The sequence below is a fragment of the Diabrotica virgifera genome, chromosome 6, assembly GCF_917563875.1.
Source record: "Diabrotica virgifera virgifera chromosome 6, PGI_DIABVI_V3a".
NCBI lineage: Eukaryota > Metazoa > Arthropoda > Insecta > Coleoptera > Chrysomelidae > Diabrotica > Diabrotica virgifera.
In genome coordinates, this window is record NC_065448.1 from 104,219,924 (window position 1) to 104,241,757 (window position 21,834).

The 21,834-nt window shown below is 32.4% G+C and overlaps 1 protein-coding gene across 2 annotated transcripts in view; it reads right to left on the minus strand.

The window, feature by feature from the left end:
* The window catches only part of LOC114334214 (protein N-terminal asparagine amidohydrolase), a 268,207-nt gene that overhangs the window by 90,786 nt on the left and 155,587 nt on the right, over window positions 1-21,834 (minus strand). For both annotated transcript variants that reach the window (XM_050652704.1, XM_028284249.2), the window contains exon 2: window positions 1,501-1,703. In XM_050652704.1, coding sequence (XP_050508661.1) covers window positions 1,501-1,687 — 187 coding nt within the window. In that variant the 5' untranslated portion in view covers window positions 1,688-1,703. The remainder of the gene's footprint in view (window positions 1-1,500; window positions 1,704-21,834) is intronic.

Below are 21,834 nucleotides of genomic sequence, written 5' to 3' on the forward strand. Positions count from 1 at the left end.
GCTTCCGTTAATTCTTCCAATGTTATTTCATTACTCTCGTTTCTCGCCGTCCCAGATATGATCTCTTCTTATTGTTCTTCTTCATCATCTGTTTCATCTGCTTCCAGTAACACTTTGAAATATGCACTCCATCTGTTGACTATATTTTGTGGTTGGGTAAGTATTTCACCATTTTTATTTTTTATTTGCACGACAGTACTACCTGATTTACCACTAATTTTTTTTCAGACCTTTATAAAACAATTTTTTGTTTGTCCTACTGTCTTGTTCCATCTTTTCTCCAAATCTCTCCCACTCTTCCGATTTAGCTTTTTTAACTTTCTCTTACACAAGCTTCCTTGCTTCTTTGTATTTCTGATACATATATGGACTGTTATTTTCTAGATAAGCTCTCCATGCTACTTTCTTTTCTTTCACAGCTATTTTTATCTCTTCGCTTCACCAAATAAAATAATAATTTTAGTCCTTTTTTGACCCACCAGTAATTGTATATCCGCAAATTTCACCAGCAGCATTGCAAATAGTATCTTTAATTTCCATTGCTGTTCAATTGTTTTTCTATGTATCCATTTTTCTTTGAAATTTTCGTCAGTGGTTTTGTTGAACTTGTTTCTCACTTCAATATTGGTTAATTTATGTGTTCGTACTGATCTTTTCTCTTGTATATTTGCATTTCTAGTATTATTTGTGTTTTGCTCTTTCAACAGATATTCAACACTATCTCTCTACCTTCGACTCGCTTTGCAGCATCTTCGCGCCAGCGCGCTTGAGCGTAGTGAGAAACGGTCAACAGCTGTTTTCATTTTCTTTTGTAAATTACATCTCTATTCAAAAACATATTCCGGTGTGCATCACTTTGCGATTTGACAGACAAAAAAATTGAAAATAAAAGTTGACAATACTTTAAAAGCGTTTTTCTCAAAACTGCTTTTTCAAATGCGGTGGACATTGTAACTAAAAACTACTTGACCGATCTACATGAAGTTTTGCATATATTTTCTTTAGGCATTTCATGAGGTAACAACGTCGAGATATTTTTCGTTTTGTGCTTATTTTTTGTTAAACTAAAAAAAATCTGTTGATTTTCACAAAATTTTACCAAAAATTTCGTATTTTTGATTTCTGAGTGATACCAAAAATTCAAAAATCACTAAAAATCAAAAAAACTCAAAATTATTACCTCGTGAAACTCATAAGCTAATTAAATCTTTTTGAATTTTTTGTTTCGTATGATCTAGTGACGAGTTCTGATGTCCACCGCAAAATCCATTTTTTTGTGAGCTGCCTTCCAAAATTGGTCACCAATGGCTTATTTTTTAATATTTTGGATTGAATTTTGTTTTCTAAATGTTCTTCGAATTGTGCTTAATATGCGTATTTCATTTAAAAATAAAATAATCCTACCATAGCTTTAAAAAAAATTCACAAAAATGTGCTTGATATGTTGATTTCAAACTATACCCCCCCCCCCTAACTCTAACAAAACTGTATTACACTTACTATCATGGGGTACTGTAGCGGCTAATTCTCTTTGCTGTACATACAGGAGTCCTACTGAGCCAATAATTTTATTGGGAACACCAAGGAGTTGTGCAGCAGTCTCTCCATAAATGGGATGAGTATGGTATAGTGATCTTGAATCAGGTGGGCAATCCTCTTGAAGGACCCCATTTAGTACTAAAACCATCTTGTAGCTAGTACAACTGAAAAGTAAAATATTTAATAAATATACATTTATACTTCATATTGAATAAAAATTTTCTCTTAAAACTAAAAAGTATTTATAAACTAAACAAAATTTTGGTTTATATTTCTTCCGTTTTACAATTAGAAATTTTTTTAATAACTATTATGTTAAGAGATAAAGCATTAAAAATTACGCCACAATTTCATAGACTACAATCATCAAAATAATAAAAACACCATATTCTAAATACTATTATTGATAAAAAATATTGTTGATAAAACACTAGCAGCAAGAGGAATGCTGTCAAGTACATTTTTATTATTTTAAAGTATATAAAATAAGCTAATTTTGATATTTCGTTTTCCATTTCGGAAATTTCCAAATCATATTGCAAAAAAAATCTTATTACATTCTATTGTGTAATTGCAAAATTCTATATTATTGGTCTCAAGGTAACCACGAGTTGTTATCACGAGTGATGGAGATAATCTATTAGAACAACTTTTCAATTTACAACTTAGAGAACATATTAATGCTAAAGTTTTTCGACGATATTTTAACGAAATATATACCTATATTTTTTACCGGTAGCGATCATATTTTTATTTCTGTTTTATTTTAATCAGTCCATCATCCACTCGTCAAGGTATGATTCTTCTAAGAAAAATAAATATGAACATACTTCGTCACGATCACAAAGAAATGACTCAGATAGTTTTACTCTATACGCTCTGAGCTCCGCTGGTGTCGCTAACTAGCGGATTACTAATGCAACTTTCGCCGAAATTTTTTAAATTTATTATTTAATTAATATCGCGTAATATTTACAACGCAAAAAAGTAATTAAATCGTAATCGATTTTTTTAAGATTTTGCTATTCATTTTGACGTTCTATTGATGAAATGTTAGTTTCTTACTTCGGATATTTTCAAAATTATCGTGTAGATGGCGCTTAGATTATTAGGTTAATTTGTAATTACATATTACGAAATATTAAAAAAACTGAAATTCAGTATTTAAAACGTAAGTATATTTAAGGTAAAAATATATACAACAGCTTTGACCAACTAATATTTTTGTCATATTAATGTTTTTAATTTCAATGTTTTAAATTAATCACTTTGGCATTAATGTCAAATTTCCAAAAAAAGCTCACTGACTTCTCACTACCGGCGCTCACGAACTTTTAAATATCCCCTCTACGTACGAGCTCACAGCGTATGCGTATAGCCTGATAGCGGCATAGTTAGCAATATACAGGATGTCCCGAAAATATTGTTTATAAATTATACTACAGATTCGGGGGTATCGACCTATATACAATAGTGCACACAAAAAAAGTTACAGCCCTTTGAAGTTACAAAATTAAAATCGATTTTTTTCATATATCGAAAACTGTTAGAGATTTTTTATTGAAAATGGACATTGTGGCATTCTTATGGCAGGATCATCTTAAAAAACAACAGTGAAATTTGTACACCCCATAAAAATTTTATGGGGTTTTGTTCCCTTAAACCTCCCGCCCCAAACTTTTGTGTACATTCCAATTGAATTATTATTGTGGTAGCATAAGTTAAACACAATATTTTTAAAACTGTTTTGCCTTTTAGTATTTTTTCGATAAGCCAGTGTTTATCGAGATGCGGCTTCTTTTTAATATATTTAGGTACATAAAACTGTTATGGGGGTTTCGTTCCTTTAAACCCCCCCCCTAATGTTTGTGTTAGTTCCAATTAAACTTTTATTGCGGTACCATTAGTTAAACACAGTGTTTTTAATACTTTTTGCCTCTTAATATTTTTTCATATTATAATAAAAATGTAAATTATAATATAGGTCTCTATAATCGTACTTATAAGCATATACACAAATATGTGGTAAAATTGACAAATATTCAAAATATCTCGATAAAAACTGGCTTTTCGAGAAAGTACTAAGAAGCAAAAAAGTTTTAAAAACAGTATGTTTAACTAATAGTACTACAATAATAAGTTAGTAGGAACATACATAAAAGTTTAGCGGGGTTTAATGGAACAAAACCCCCATAAAATGTTTATGGGGTGCAGAAGTTTCACTATATTTTTTTTTTCAAGATGCTCCTACAATAAGAATGCCACATGTGTATTTTCAGTAAAAAATCTCTAATAGTTTCCGATATATTGGAAAAAGTTTATTTTCATTTTTTAACTTCAAAGGGATGTATCTTTTTTATGTGCACATTTGTTCAATCAACCTATTTTTGGACCCAGAATCTGTGGTATAATTTATGACCAATCTTTTCGGGACACCCTGTATAATATAAACATTTTTCAATTGGGATACCCTCTTACGTCTTCGATGTTTTATTTTCATTTAGCAGTTAGATTACTTCTATCTAGCCAATTGCTCCTTTAAAATCTTTTGCTAAAACAAACATGGTTTATCAAAGGAATTTATTTAACAAGCTTGACAATCTGTTTCTGGAAAGCAATTGAGTTATCACCATTAAAGTTACAGCCGCATACGTGGAACTTGAAGTAGGTAAGATTGAAAGTAGAATAAAAATGCATTCACCTGAATGTTGACACTAGCAGAGATGTTGGAAACTTTTTTATGTCCATGTCTCTGACTAAATTAGAAACAGAGATAATCACATATTCTTTGCAGTGGTTTAAGTTGAAGCTTATTTGCTTTTCGGCTAAATAGTATGAGTGAATTAAGTGTATGGAAGATTTCGTACATTCAACTAAGAAATTAAGCGATTACTTTGATAGAACCCTTAACCCTCCTGGGGTGACGAAAGAAATTTACACATTACTGGTGACCTTGATCTGTTGGACCGATAGAGATAAATTTAGAGAAAACACAGGAACACATTTTTCAAATAATTATACATAATAAAGGGTCGGCCATCGTCTAGCATTGTGAGCTACATTGTATTTTAATGATAACTGATCTACCATGTCAACTCCTACCTTCGTTTTGGTATAGTAAATTACCATCATAGGTTTTTGTGTAGTTCCATCGATATCGTTATCGCCATGCATGGAAGATGCTAGAAGAACGTTTTTCTTCGGTTTTGGAACGCGTGACGCTAAAGTACAATTTTACCTAAATGCAAACATAATTTATTGATTTGGTCTACCTTGGTCTTCAGTAAACTGGGTAGGTAGCTGATTTCGGTGACGTATGGTCTGAGACAACAATACTTGGTTACCAACACAACAATACTTGGTTACTAACAATAAGGAACTTCGTATAAAACTTAGCCGTCACGGGGCAGCGAAGGACTTTATTTGGTAGATGTAGTTACATGCACGAAGCGCTTTGTTGAAATTCGGCGCAATATAAGACGATTCACTTCATACTCGGAACTGTGGACCGCACGTTACCGCAGGACGGTTAAGGGAGAATATGATTTGAAATTTTAGATTTTGTATTATTTTAACTGAAAGTGAATAACATCAAGGATACTCCCTGAAAATCTCAGATGACTCGGAGCCAATATCTTCACGAAAATCTCTTGCATGAGTACTGAGAAATATTCAACAGATGTTCCTCTTCTCTGTTTTAGACAACTCAGTGATTTAAGGACATATTCTGCTGCATCACTTTACGATTAGATAGACAAAAAGATGATCAATACAAAGTTGTCAAAACTTTAAACGAGATTTTCACAAAACTGCTTCTATCAAGGCGGTAGATACTATATAACTCAAAAACTACTCGACAGATCCACCTGAAATTGTTCACAGTTTTATTTATACATTTCTTGAGAGAACGATGACGAGATATATTTTTATGTTTTATTATTTTTTTAATAATTATTGTCTTATTTTTTGTTTAACAATCATAAAGAATATGTTGATTTCACCATTTTGTTGCCAAAAATTTCGTTTTTTGAGTTCTGACTGATACTTAAAACTCAAAAATCGTTACAAATAAAAAAAAAGAAGATAAACCTCGAGATGAACATAAACTAATAAAATCTTTTTGAATTTTATGTTTCACATAATCCAGTGACGAGTTCTGATCTCCACCACAAAATCCATTTTCTTTTATAATAGGAACATACATAAAAATTTAGGGAACTTTAAGTGAACAAAAGCCCCATAAAATTATGGGGTGCAGAAGTTTCACTATATTTTTTTTTTCGAGATGCTCCTACAATAAGAATGCCACATGTATATTTTTAGTAAAAAATCTCTAATTGTTTCCGATATATTGGAAAAAATTTATTTTCATTTTTAACTTCAAAGGGCTGTAACTTTATTTATGTGCACATTTGTTCAATCAACCTATTTTTGGACCCAGAATCTGTGGTATAATTTATGTCCAATCTTTTCGGGATCTTTTAGGTGTCTAAAAATTTGCCACCGTTGGTTTATTTTTCAATATCTTTTCTTGAATTTTTTGTTGAATATTTTTTTAATTATAGGTTCTTAGCCCTCAACTGGTATGGTAATTTAGTTAATCTTCTAAGGTATGTTGGGTCAATGGTGACCCGCGAGTTTAAATCCTGCACGATTTTACAGATATGCGGAATATGTTATGTTGTAATTAGTTTATTTTATTTGCGCTGTCCCGACCAGACAACAATCTTAACTTTGGGCCAAGAAACGCATAAGCGCCCAATACTCCATAAGGAGGGATTGCACTAGAGAGTTTATTTTATTAATTAAACGTTTAGGAAAAATATATAACGAGAAAATAAATGGATACAGATTATATAGGTACCTTTTATAGGTAGAACCGGTTATGAGTTAAACATAAAAATTGAATTTTTTTGATCAAATCTGATCAAATTTTTTTTGTCAAAATGTCAAAAAGTCTAGTGTGCTTTTGTACCTTAAAATTATTTAAAAACTTACGTTTTCCAAAAACAGTCGCCCCCACGCACAATGGTCGTAGGTCAACTGAGAGTATTGCAATATTGGTTAAATTGTCAAAATAAACTATACCATACCAGTTGAGGGTTAATATACTTATTTAATTTAAAAATAAAATAATTGTACGATAGTTCAAAAAAAAATCACAAAAATATGTTTGATATGTTGACTTCAAACCATACCCACTTCCCCTTAAAGACCAATTTATAGACCAGGGCGCATCTGTAAAAATATTAGTACATTTGGACGCTGACAGGTGACTCAATTCTTTTTGCAGAAATTGCTTGAAAATAACTCAAATAATAATATTTGAGTTATCCTCCCTCTCAAAAAGTCCGGAACATTGTGTAAATAATCAAAATATCAAAAAATGAAGGAAAAATTCGATTTTTTCTGCGTTTTTTGATTATAACTTTAAAAGTATTCATTTCCGAGAAAAGTTGTACTGACACAAAAGTTGTATAATTAAATTTCCTACAATCTAGAATTGGTTAAAGATTTAAAAAAAAATAGTCACCCTTGTTGCAAAATAGCAATAATTGCAAAAAAAAAACATACAAAAACAAGTATTCGCATTTTACGTTTTTCAACCATTTATGCTACACTTAGGAACTTTATATTTGACCCAGAAAAACTTTATGACACAGTAAAATAGTACTGTAAATTTCATTAAGATCGGTTGAATAGATTTTGCAAAATAAATTTTGGAATCTAGCTTTCGCAAAAACAATTCATTTTTTAAAAATGTTACCTACAGGACTGAAAAAAAAGCAGATAGCAAGTTGAATTTTTTTTGCGTATAGAAGTGTACTGTAACTTTCATTTTCAATTTGCAAAATTAAAATCGATTAACTACCACGGCGTCAGGAATTTTTTTAAATAAACTATTGGTGCTACGCGCAGGACAGCGGATAGTTTGCTCTGATTGGGCATTCCAATGACCTTTGGTAATGATTGATACATTTTAATTTTTATTACATTTCGATATAAATAAATAAATTTGTTTATTGCAAAATAAAAACACATACTCTATCCTTTTAAATAACACTTTTTTAGCAAAAACTTTCTTTGTTCATATATTTTAACTTAGAGAATAAAAGTTTATTATTTTTAAACATATGCAATTGTTTAAACAATATTTCACAAACAATAATAAAATTAGTTTGATTTTTGTGGAATTAAAATATTAAAATACAACAAAATATAGAGTAAGAAAATAAGATATAAGATAAAGATTGGAAGAAATTTTGGTGGAAATCAACTTGTGTGAATCGAACACCGCTCTCCTGCGCGTAGCACCAAAAATTAATGTTTATTTAAAAAATTTTCTGACGCCGTGGTAATTAATCGATTTTAATTTTGTAAATTGCAGATGAAAGGTACAGTACACTTCTATAAGCAAAAAAAAATCAACTTGCTATCTGCTTTATTTTCAGTCCTGCAACATTTAAAAAAATGAATTTTTTTTGCGAAAGCTGGATTGCAAAATTTATTTTGCAAAATCTACTAAACCGATCTTAATGAAATTTACAGTGTTGTTTTAATATATCATAAGGTTTTTCTGGGTAAACTATGAAGGTCCTACGTCTAGCATAAATGGTTGAAAAACGTAAAATGCGAATACTTGTTTTTGTATGGTTTTCTTCGCAATTATTGCTATTTTGCAACAAGGGTTACTATTTTTTAAATATTTTACCAATTTTGTACTGTAGAAAATTTAATTACGCAACTTCCATGTTAGTGAAACTTTTCTCAGAAATGAATAGTTTTAAAGTTGTAATCAAAAAACCAATAAAAAAAATCGAATTTTTCCTTCATATTTTGACATTTTGATTATTTAAACAATGTTCCGGACCATTTTGAATGGGAGGATAACTCAAATATTATTATTTGAGTTATTTTTAAGCAATTTCTGCAAAAAAATTTGAGTCACCTCTCAACGTCCATCTCAAAACAGATGCGCCCTGGACTATTAGAAATTTCACAAGATCAGATATTCTCAGTTGCCACAAAAAACCTAAATATTCAAAGTCACATGTTTAAACAATATTAAACTCCTCAAATCAATCCCTTATATTCAATCATATTTTGCGTACATAATCTTTTTAGTCTATTATATTATGTACTCTTTAATTTTATTCTTGATCATAAAATCTAAATAAAAACTATGCTAAATAGAATTGAAAACAACATATAAATAGAAAATAAAAAATGTTTTCTTCTATTTTAATTAATTGAGCTACTTAAAAACTATGTTCTGAATATTGTTTTTCTTTTCTATTTGTAATACGAAGGGCACAAATATTATTATGGCCAAATATTTCATACCTTTTACTAGCTATATGTTTTAAAATGATTTGAGTTTTATTAACAAAGGCTAAGATACTTAAAGAAAGAACGTATTCAGCAATAAAGCTGATAATTTATACTCATGATATCGGGATTAAATGCTACTTAATATTTTACAAGCAATGCAACCGGTGATACACAGCGTCTTCTCTGGTACCTACATGTACTGTCAGAGATTAATAGTCATGATTTGTAACAATTAATCATAATTTACTCTTATGATTCTTCGTTGTAACAATGAAGTAATTTATAACAGCTATATTGACTAACAGTGAAATCAGTTGATTGTTTGAATTATTAATCGTTATTTGACGGAAGCAACAACTTCTAAAGTGAATTATATATTGCAAACAAAAATAAGGTTTACCTTTAAGTATAATGCTAAATTTGGTCAAAACCATAAGCGTAGCTGTTAAAGTTTCTTGTAAAAGGCGCTACCACAGAATCAAATCGTTACTATTGAGATAAAATACACATAGTTTCAAAAGTTATGCATCATCTCTCGTTTTCACGATGTTTACGCTTTTATAAATCCGTATTTTTATCACGTATTTATTGGACCTTTTTTATAAAAAATATACCTTTTTTGGTTTTTTATTTTATTTGAATACCCGTTTAATTCGGGTTCGTGGAGGAAAGAGTGGGTGTTTGTCAGAGTGATGCCTCACGGATATGGAATAGGCTCCTGGAGACAAACTCGATACGGAATAGAGCTCGGTGTGGTAGACCCCGAGTTACTAATGTTCGACAGAATAGATAGATCAGAATTTGCATCCGTAGAAATCCTTCTATGTCTGTACCAGCTCTTTAAAGAGAATTCAGGCATGCTACAGGAGTCAGAGTATCGTTGTCTACAGTAAGAAGAAGAATTTTAATAGAATAAGAGTTCCTTAGCTACAACTTAGATATGTTTTGGACCGCCTCCAGTGGACTCAAGAACACATACACCTCCCCCAACAGTTTTGGAATTTTGTGCTTTTTTCCGACGAGACCAGAGTCTGTTTAAATAGTGATAACCGGCGAATTCGTGTGTGACTAGTTCTGCAGCTCTTGTTGGCTCTCGCCACACACGAATTCGCCGGTTATCACTATTTAAACAGATTCTGGTCTCGTCCCAAAAAAGCACAAAATTCTGAAACTGTTGGGGGAGCTGTATGTGTTCTTGAGCCCACTGGAGGCGGTTCAAAACATGTCTAGGTTGTAGCTGAGGAACTCTTATTGGTCGATTACTCCTCAAACCTGAGTATAAAATTTTTCTTCTTACTGTAGACAACGATACTCTGACTCCTGTAGCATGCCTGAATTCCCTTTGGAGAGCTGGTACAGACATAGAAGAATTTCTACGGATGGAAATTCTGATATATCTATTCTGTCGAACATTGGTAACTCGGGGTCTACCAGACCGGGATCTATTCCGTATCGAGTTTGTCTCCAGGAACCTATTCCATATCCGTGAGGCATCACTCTGAGAAACACCCACTCTTTCCTCCACGAACCGCTGTGAACGACCTTCTTCAACTAAATCGATATTTCCTATATGGTCCAACTCAGAAATTAAAGTACGATTCATTTTTAATCACGTTTTCAAAAACTTCACCAGAATAAATTTTTCAAATGTTTACACCTTGGCAAAAACAGGTCAATTAAACGGGTATTCAAATAAAATAAAAAACCAAAAAAGGTATATTTTTTATAAAAAAGGTCCAATAAGTACGTGATAAAAATACGGATTTTTAAAAGCGTAAACATCGTGAATACGAGAGGTGATGCCTAACTTTTGAAACTATGTGTACAATTCGGGATATCAGTTGTGAGATATGCCCCGCTCATACCGTCAGATTTTTGAAATACACACTGTTCTGCATGTACTTACCTTTCGTTATCTTAACCTGACGATTTCGGATTTTTTCGTAAGGATAGGATGTTTTTTACGACTCCCTTAACAAACTCCCCTGTATTAAGATCCAATATATGGTAGTACATTTACACTACAGGGTATAAGGTTTTCCCCATGTGATAATCTGACGCGCTCGAGTAACTGCAAAAATCCCCGCTTGGGCTCCCCTATACCATTAGGTATACGTCAAATTTCTGGTTTTGCATTTACGTGCTTCAAATGCAGATGAGGAAATGAGTAATGAGCACAATAATTCTTGTCGATACTGAGTAAAGCAGGCTACGCACTGAATCGGCATATTATAGCGATCGCCTCGGCTAAGACCAATCGGCAGATTTTGCTATACATTCGACAGTCGAACGTTCTTAGGGTCGATTCTCACTATACCTCCCGTTTACTTTCCATAACCATTCCATACACCTCCCATTAAAATTCTATTCTCACTATACGTTCCGTTTACTTCCCATACACGTTCCATACACCTCCCATTATTAATTTAACCACCATTCTCACTAGACGTCGCGTTTACTTTCCCCATTTAATATTCCACACATTTTGTACCGGTTTGGTAACATTTTACCCTAAATTTTTGACTCGAATACACGTGTTTTTTCCGGCTTGATGAAATAATGTGGTCTGAAGAAAATTTAATAATAGAAATTATGTAAAATATACATGCGGACCAATGTAAAAAAGGTTATTTCACATTTGTCTTCTTACCGGGCGTGAGAAATACAAAATAAGATTTACTATTTTATTTGCGCATAAGCCACAATTCGAGTTTGAAATCAAGTTTACTTGACGTTGCGACTTTCACTTCGGAAATCGTTATCAATATGAAAAACATTCATAAATTAAAAATTTAACTTTGTTTCTGGTGAAGCAACGCGGTTGGAACGAGGAGATAATATATTATAATTGTGTCACCGGAAATCGAAAAAGGTAACGCACAACTTGGAAGAACCTATAGCTTTTTAACTTCACTTGTGGTGAAGCAACGGAGTTTGAACAAGCAGATATATTATAATTGTGTCACCGGAAAGCGAAGAAAGTAGTCCCTGAAATGTTCAGGACTATGTATATATTTCAGGATGTATAAACAAATGGACACTAAATAGAAGAAAAAAGAATGGAACAACCACATAGCAGAATAGAGAGACACGTGTGGTCAAAATAGCAAGAAATAAATCACCAATCGATAGAAGTATCGGCCGATCAAGCAAAAGATGAAGTGGCAATATTCCGTAGAGGTTATCAATCCGCCGATGAACCAGCGGAATTGCTTATAAAGAGGAATAAGAAGATATTGGATGAAGAAAATATTTTAATTCCTTGGCAACAGCCGGCCAAAATATTGCCGTCTTTAAATGTATTATCCAAAATTAAAAAGTCATGTCAGACAAGTTCTATAAATTTTTTATTGTCCAAATTTTTCTCAACATGTATTCCCCCTATCCATAACCGCTATGTTTTCCCCCAATCCATACTCTACCCGACAAGTCACATCTTGTCGTAGAAAAAAATACGTGACTGAACCGCGAGGTAATAACAATATTCACACTATTCATAGGGTATTCGAGACGTCGCCGAAAAATACGTGGCCGATATTGAACGCAAAGCTTCGGGAATGGTAGGTAAAAGTAATGGAAAGTGGGCATATACTATATGATTTGTATTTAATAATATTTTATGGAAACGGGATGCCGCGGATATGGAAAGTAAACGGGAGGTATAGTGAGAATCGGCCCTTAGGCGGTCCGCGGTGCCTAATTTATTTCCATGTATAGCAAAATCTGCCGATTGCTCTTAGCCGAGCCGATCGCTCTATGCCATTCAGTGCGTGGCCTGCTTAAGTTGACGTTTCATGAAAAGAACAATTGCACTACAATATTGTACTTTAAAATGAGTGTGATTTACAGTAAATATTTAATGTTTTTCTATTTATGCTTATAAAAACCAGAGACGGAATGCAAAACAAACTATAAAAACTCTTGGTGAAATAACTAGTGATAAGATAAAATAGTTTATTTTTAATATCCTTAATAAAAAAATAGGGTCTGAATTACGCATTTTATATATCTATTATTATAGTCGTCAAACGAGATTGTGTTTAGCGATTACTATTTTTTTTTAATTGTAAAATAAAAGGCGGTTTTATTCTTTCTCTTCTTTTTTTTTTCTCATAATCCTTTCCATGAGCTTCTATCGGTAGCCAGATTCTGCATATCTCTTATATTCATGTATATCCTGGATCTGGTCCATTCATGACTTCCTAGACCTTCCCTTTATTCTTTTGTTTCCAATTTTGGCTTCATGTACCTTCTTTGTTAGTCTATTTTGGTGCATTCGTTATATGTGGCCAAACCAGCTCAATTGTTTGTTTTCGATCTTCCTTATTACTGGTTCTTGTTCCAGCTCTCTCCTGATATCTTACTTTCTGAATCTTTCAAACTTAGTTACTTCAGCCATTCTTCTTAAGTATTTTAATTCGGCTGCGTTTATTATTGATTCATGTTTCGTTTGCACAATCCATGTTTCCGCCCCATATGTCATTATCGGATTTACTACGCTGTTATATACTCTGAGATTAGTTTTGTTGTTTAATTTAGATTTCCCAAAAATTGTATTATTTAAACAGTAATACACGTTAGTAGCCTTCTTCAGTTTATTACTTATTGCCATGTCCGTTTTCCCATCATCTGTTATTATATTTCCCAAATATTCAAAAGTAGATACTTGTTCGGTTACTATTGCGGATATATTACGGTTTTATTCAAATTTCTTAATTTCTCATTCAAATATAAAAAATTTATTCAGTTTTCTACAACTTAGAACTAAACCATGTTCGAAATCCCTTTCAGTATATCCCACTAAGACAATATCAACAACATACACACCTGAAGGACCGCAGACGTTCGGATATAATTAGCGTCATTTTGTAAAGACAGTGAAGTCGACTTTACTAAGTAACAAGCCATTTACTCAACACATAGTACTCATTACTCCTCTGAGTTAGTGATAAGCTATAACCTGATTGTGACAACATATACACCCGAAGGACCGCAGACGTTCGGATATAATTAGTGCCACACATGAATACACATAATTTGTTAAGATAATGAAGTCGACTTTACTAAGTAATAAGACATTTACTCAACACACACTACACACTACTCCTCTGAATTAGTGATAAGCGATAACATGATTGTGACTGGCTAAATGATGAATGTTTTTGCCATTAAGCAAAAACAATATAGACAACTCAGAACTCAATCTTCTTTTTGCATGAAAGTGATCGATCTTCTTACACGTGTCCGTTGAATGTCATAAGTCATTGTATCTTTGGTGGATTTGATTCACATAAATTCAAACTAATTTCTGGATAATGCTAATGCTATCAACATTTCTTCAGAGACATCCTCTCTCAGGTGTGTCAGCTTTATCTTTCTTTATTTTTTCTAAACTTGGGCAACTATATATTTTGTTATTGATTGACCAATTGCCTTCCAACTTTATTGGAAGCTTTAATAATAGAGAACACGTTACATTTTAAAATAAAAAAATCTTTATTGTTTGATTTGAAAATATAATCGGGAAATTTATAATAATAATTACGTAGTTTTATGTTTGTTTATATTTGATTTGAAGTGTGCAAATCATAATTTCACTTTTATCAAATCCATAAAAGCAGTTTTTGTTAACAAACATTTTAAAGAAATGAAAAGATAAAACCAATCAACACATTAAATTTCCAATATCGATTTAATCCATCAATTTCTAATATCGGGAGATAACAAAAATGTAAGTCTTTGTTAAGTCAAGATTTCTACATATTTGTTTATTGGAACAAAATTAATTAGTTCTTATTTTAGAAACATCGTTAAACAACAGGAAATAATCTTTGTGTTTTATTGGACACAAGTGATAAATATCCCACCCGGCATAAATTATTACCCAAGAGAAAACAACAAAAATTCTTGTCAGTTGTAAGTAGTTATCATTGTTTCAACACCAAGAAAGGTATTCGGTGATAGCGCCATGTAACATTTACATTTTGTTAATGCTTGACATTAAGAGAAAATTCGAATACAAAAATAAAATTTAAATGATGATTCGACCGTTACTTGATGGAAATTCAGCAACAAACACTGAAATATACAACATTTATTATAAGTTAAAGTTACTACAGCTGTTTCAGTAGAGTGCCTATCTCAAGTAATATATTTTAGTACGTGTCTGCATTTTAAAGCCTCTAACTGAATAGGTTGAGGAGTGGGGAGCTGTTTGTCACTATTTTGTCATTAAGAGTTACATCTGTATTTTTTTAATTTATTAATTTCCATAGATTCTAGCTCAGGATTAATGATTATGATCTAGAGGGTGAAAAACGTATACGTAGAATCTGTTTTTCTGTTATTGAAAGTCCTCTTGTGCTCTACTATACGTTTGTCAAAGGTTCTGCCAGTCTGGCCTATGTAGTTTAACCCGCCATTACACGCGCTATGAGGGAATACCTCACCATATTTGTTTATAACCAATAAAATCGTCTTAACTAATACGATACCCTTGAGCACCCAGGAATGCCTTCAGCATCGTCCATGAGAGGGTATGAAAAAGTTATAGAATATTTCAGGCGGTCAGTGTGCTCTGTGATACTTGAAAGAAGTGACATCCCTCTTCAAATGAGAGAATTCCTCACTGCGCGTGCAATCAAGGTGAAATCACGTTTCTGTTATCTCAAAGAAACTTTTAGGTTTTTGTTTAATATTTGGGTAGGTTTAATTAAAATATTATTGGTTAGGTTAGGTTAGGAACAGTGCCGCACCGAGGGGGTGGGTTTGGGGGTTAAAATCCCTCCCAGAGCACATAGAAATATATATAAAGAAAGTAGGAAAATATAACTTGTCTTTCACAAATAATACAAAAAACTTTCGGTACCCAAGCCAACCCCCCCTCCCAGAGGAAAATTCTAGGGGCGCCACTGGTTAAGAACCCATTTTTAAATTTACCTTTCTAATTGAGAAATAAGCCACAATTTAACTTTAAAAATTGATTTTATTGACGTTTCGAAATCCACTCCTCGTTATCAAAATACAAAATATTAATAGTTACATAAATGCCACAAAGAAATAGCTTCAGTTGTTAACTTTAACTTGTATTTTTAGTAAAATGAATTCGCATAAAGAACGTCAATTACTTGAAATTGAAGATAAGGAAAACTTGCTTTTGATCTATATTGTTTTTACTTTTGTTTTGTTAAATTAATAAAAAAGAATTGATTTACGAAACAGAATATTACAAAAAATATTCCAAGAGACTAGAATCTCATCCAAACGAGTTAGCCAGCAACCTCACTGATGACCACAATGATGTACGACGCCTGAAGAGATTCAAAGTAGTGGACCTAGCAAGAAGATTCGAATAATCTGTGATAACTAAACTTATTTTAATTTGTTTTAATTTAATTTATGTAAAGAGGGTGATCACTGGATCTCCCTCTACACGTCAAATTTTCAATTTTTGTCAAATAATTTACCTATTGTTCTTAGTTGAGGACAGATTGTAAATATTACAACATTAAAAAAAATTACGAGACCTTCTATAATATGTGAGTACAACCCATTTTATATTTATACATTTGTGCATTCATTCTTCCTCGAAATAAGTCGGATTGATGTAGGTGAGGGCGACGCTCATACGCGTGCAACCACGTCACAATAGAAGACGCGTGTAACGGCGGGTTAAGGAGAAATCACATGTCAGTTTGTATACATCACTTGTAATTGCATTTTATTCTGGCTCTTATTTTTCTTAATATATTTGATTAAGTTTTTTTCTGAAATCTGATGTTATTTCCTTCTTGTTTAGGTATTATTCCTGTTCTTCGTTATTGGCTGTTAAAAAATATCTTAGTAAAAGTATTGAGCCAGGAATATCTATACATTTTCTGCAATGACGTTGTTAGCTTTTATCAATAGTATAGTATAATACTTGGTGAAGATTAATGGAAATACAGGTTTGGTGCAAAAGTCTCATGACCAAAAGCCACGGACTTCAAGTTATTTACCTACTTTAAAAACGGATAGAAGAAATATTAAAGGAAATATGATGAAAGTTGCCAATATGTCTCAAAAAAAGAAGATAGAAGATTTGCTAAACATAAGATAATTAAGGTAAAGGAACACTCTTCTTTATATTAACAAATACAATTTACTCTTTTTACTGGTAATTACCCACAATATTAGTTTAAAATATGTGTATTTTGACGTTTCGATTTCACACAAGCTGTATTTAGAACGATTTCCGAAGATGCGAAGGGAAGTCAAAAAGTCGTAGACATATAGATCTTGAGATCACACTTTACCTCTATTACCTCCCTCGTGAAACTTTTTTTATTTAGTTTATTCACGTCGAGTCGGAAAACTTTTCTATTTCGAAAAATTTTCGGGAGGGGGCGTTTCGCAAATATAGAGGTTTCTAAACTTTGGTGCATTCGACAACTACTGCAATTCCTTAAATTTGACGGACAGTATTACCAGTTAACGGTAAATATTTTTATCAAACAATCCTGCAAAAATCAGCTGTGAGGGTATAAATATTATGACTCTTCATTATGTGTGTACTCCGATATGGAGGGCACACTTTAGAGTCACAAATGATGATATTTTGCCGGTTGGTTTGATAAAAATACTTAAAATTTACTGGTAATATTGTCCGACAAAGTTTTAAGGGTACTTTATTTGTCGGACGTACAGTATAACAAATTTAACAAAAACCCAAAAATGTCACTTGCACCGCATAAACCAACGTCTCTCATCTCTTCTCCTCACGTGACCCAAACAACCACAAAATATGGCGTATCAGAGTTAATCAAATGAAATCTACGCAAGTGTCATTCATTTTACTCAGAAAAACATGTCCACAAGTAAAAACCAACGACTGCCCACTCCCTGGCGATGCTAAATATCTTAGAATGCATTTGGACTGACGGCTGACTTGGAAGAAGCATATTATAATCACCAAAAGAAAACAGCTAGTCCTTAAATTTAGCAAAATGTATTGGCTGATAGGACACAAATATAAATTATCATTGGACAACAAATTACTGTCGTATAAGGTCATTCTCAAAACTGTGTTGAACTATGATATATAAATATGGGGAACCTCCAATAACTCCAACATCGACATCCTTTAAAGATTTTAAAAGAAAGTGTTGCGAACCATCGTTTATGCACCATTCTATATCCCCAATAGGGTTATTATACACGACGTCAAGCTGGAACCCATCAAGGAAGCCATCTACCAGTTCAGTGTTTCTTACAGTGAAAGAGTGTCAGTGGACCCTAACGTGTTGGCCAACCGTTTAAATGTGTCTGATATTGTTCATTTTCACGATTCATTTTCAAACAAATTAACCCGTGTTGAGCTGCCCCCCCCCCCCCCACTTGCAAAAATTAAAAAACAAATAGCCCTGATTTATGAGCTATTTATGAGCTCTCATATTCCGCAAACTAAAAATTTTGAGCTCGTTCCACTGAGCAGGAATTTAATACCCTAGTGGGGGGGGGGGGGGGCTGAGTCAGCCCCCCCCCACTACTTAAAAATAGGAATATTGAATCGATTTTTGCGGCAGAATTACGAGCTATTTATGAGCTCTTGAAATTATATAGTTTCGATTTTTGAGCTCATCCCCTTCACCCCCAAACAACCCTTTAATTGATTTAACTTAAGAGAAAGATGCTGAGAAAACTTAAAATATATCGTATTGCGGATATAATTCCTATAGCTTATATACTCTAAGAATAAACTATTAAATCAAGGGCATTTCGATTATTGAGCTACAACCCCTTCGCAAGAAAACCACCCTATCTTCCCGGCTTAAGAGAAAGTTGTACTTAAAATGCGTTAAACTAATTATTTGGCGACTACATATCATTTAATAATTTATAAGCTTCCAAATTACGCGCATTTAGATCAGTAAATTGCAATTTATTTTGTATAGTGCAGTCACTGAAGGTAAAAATCAACGATTACCTTCAAGTTCGGTGAACCTTCATCGATTTTCACGAAAATTGGTCAGTGGTTAGAGGATACGTCAAGAAACAAAGGTGACATGGTACCACCTTGCGCCTTTACCCTGGGTGGATACCGCCCCTTCTCGGGGGTGAAAATTATTTTATAAAAAATAACTGCACAAATCAATAAAAGAACAAATTAAAAGCAAAATTTATTATATAAAGTTAATAAAATAAGTCAATACTTTTTAAGTTATTAAAGATCAAAGATTTTAATTACATATTTGTGAAAAAAATGCATGTTTTGAAGAGGTTTTTTGTAAATCACTGAAAAACTGTAAGTTTTTACAAAAAAGTTAATAGTAGTTTAATTCGTATAGCTTATATTCTAAGAATAAACTCTTAAATCACGCACCTTTCGATTATATAGCTACAACCCCTTCGCAAGAAAACGACCCCATTTTCCCGGCTTAAGAGAGAGTTGTTCTTAAAATAATTTAAATTGATTATTTGGCGACTACATATCGTTTAATAATTTATTAGCTTGCAAAATATACGCATCTCAATTATTGAATTGCCATTTTCTTTCTATAGTGCAGTCACTGAAGGTAAAAATCAACTATTACCTTCGATTTCGGTAAATCTCCATTTATTTTCACGAATTGACAATAACAACTTGGGGTTTTAGCCTGGGGTATATGTCACCCCTTCTCGGGAATGAAAATTACTTTATTAAAAATAACCCCACAAATCGAGAGAGGGACAAATTGTAAGCAAAATTTGTTATATAATGTGATTAAAATAAATCAATACTTTTTGAGTTATTAAAGATCAAATATTTTAATTTTTGGAAAGAAAATGCATGCTTTAGAGCGATTTTTCATAAATGACTCAAAAACTGTAAGTTTTTACAAAAAAGTTTTCATTACTAAAATTGAAGCTAATAAAAAATATAATAAATTGCTTACTTGAAAAACCTTTAATGTTAATTTAAAGTAAGTTATTGGTAATTAAATGTATATTTTTTTCCGCGACTGTTCAAATCTAAGGGTTCAAGCTTAAATAACGGGAAAAAGATGCATTTTATAACACTTAGGTACTAAATACCCATCAAAAATAAGATCCAGAAAAAGTTGATAGTATCAAAATCCGCTCACCAATTTTCGTGAAAATGAATGGAGATTTACCGAAATCGAAGGTCATAGTTGATTTTTACCTTCAGTGACTGCACTATAGAAAGAAAATGACAATTCAATAATTGAGATGCGTATATTTTGCGAGCTCATAAATTATTAAACAATGTATAGTCGACAAATAATTAATTTAAATTATTTTAAGTACAACCCTCTCTTAAGCCGGGAATATGGGATGGTTTTCTTGCGAAGGGGTTGTAGTTCAATAATCGAAAGGCGCGTGATTTTAGAGTTTATTCTTAGAATATAAGCTATACGAATTAAACTACTATTAACTTTTTTGTAAAAACTTACAGTTTTTCAGTGATTTACAAAAAACCTCTTCAAAACATGCATTTTTTTCACAAATATGTAATTAAAATCTTTGATCTTTAATAACTTAAAAAGTATTGACTTATTTTATTAACTTTATATAATAAATTTTGCATTTAATTTGTTCTTTTATTGATTTGTGCAGTTATTTTTTATAAAATAATTTTCACCCCCGAGAAGGGGCGGTATCCACCCTCAGGGTAAAGGCGCAAGGTGGTACCATGTCACCTTTGTTTCTTGACGTATCCTCTAACCACTGACCAATTTTCGTGAAAATGGATGAAGGTTCACCAAAATTGAAGGTAATCGTTGATTTTTACCTTCAGTGACTGCACTATACAAAGTAAATTGCAATTTACTGATCTAAATGCGCGTAATTTGGAAGCTTATAAATTATTAAATGATATGTAGTCGCCAAATAATTAGTTTAACGCATTTTAAGTACAACTTTCTCTTAAGCCGGGAAGATAGGGTGGTTTTCTTGCGAAGGGGTTGTAGCTCAATAATCGAAATGCCCTCGATTTAATAGTTTATTCTTAGAGTATATAAGCTATAGGAATTATATCCGCAATACGATATATTTTAAGTTTTCTCAGCATCTTTCTCTTAAGTTAAATCAATTAAAGGGTTGTTTGGGGGTGAAGGGGATGAGCTCAAAAATCGAAACTATATAATTTCAAGAGCTCATAAATAGCTCGTAATTCTGCCGCAAAAACCGATTCAATATTCCTATTTTTAAGTAGTGGGGGGGCTGACTCAGCCCCCCCCCACTAGGGTATTAAATTCCTGCTCAGTGGAACGAGCTCAAAATTTTTAGTTTGCGGAATATGAGAGCTCATAAATAGCTCATAAATCAGGGCTATTTGTTTTTTAATTTTTGCAAGTGGGGGGGGCAGCTCAACACGGGTAACAAATTAAGTCAAAACATAAAGTGAAACGAACGTCGATGTGTATATGTTACAGTTCAAGTTGATTATCTAGTTGGAGTTGACTATTTCTAGTTCGAGTCAACTCAAACGGCTAGTTTCAGTAAAAGTTGATTATAAATATAAAATGAAGATTTTTATTTAACATTTACTAGTAAAAATAGACTCCAACTAGTTAAAGTATACTCTTCCCACTGCCATTTAGTAAAAGTTGATTCACACAAACAACCGATTCTAGAAATTTAAAAATGTTACTGGATATTAGGCCAGGAAATGAAGCATTTTGGCTCTAAATTTTTTCGTTTATCATACAATAGATTTACTTGAAATTTTCACAGAAGGTAGAGAATGGCCCAAGGATCATTTTCTATATCATGCCGCTGTACGCTATAGTCTTCAAGGTGGTTGCCACCCCATCTCGGGGGCGGGAATTTTTCATTACATTTTAACCAGGGAAATCGATGGAAAATGTAATTCTAAGAAAAAAATGTTCTTTACGTTTTCTTGTTTTCATCGTAAAACTAATATTTGTTGAGTTATTCGCGGTTGAAAATAACAGTTTTTCAACGAAAAAATCGACTTTTTTA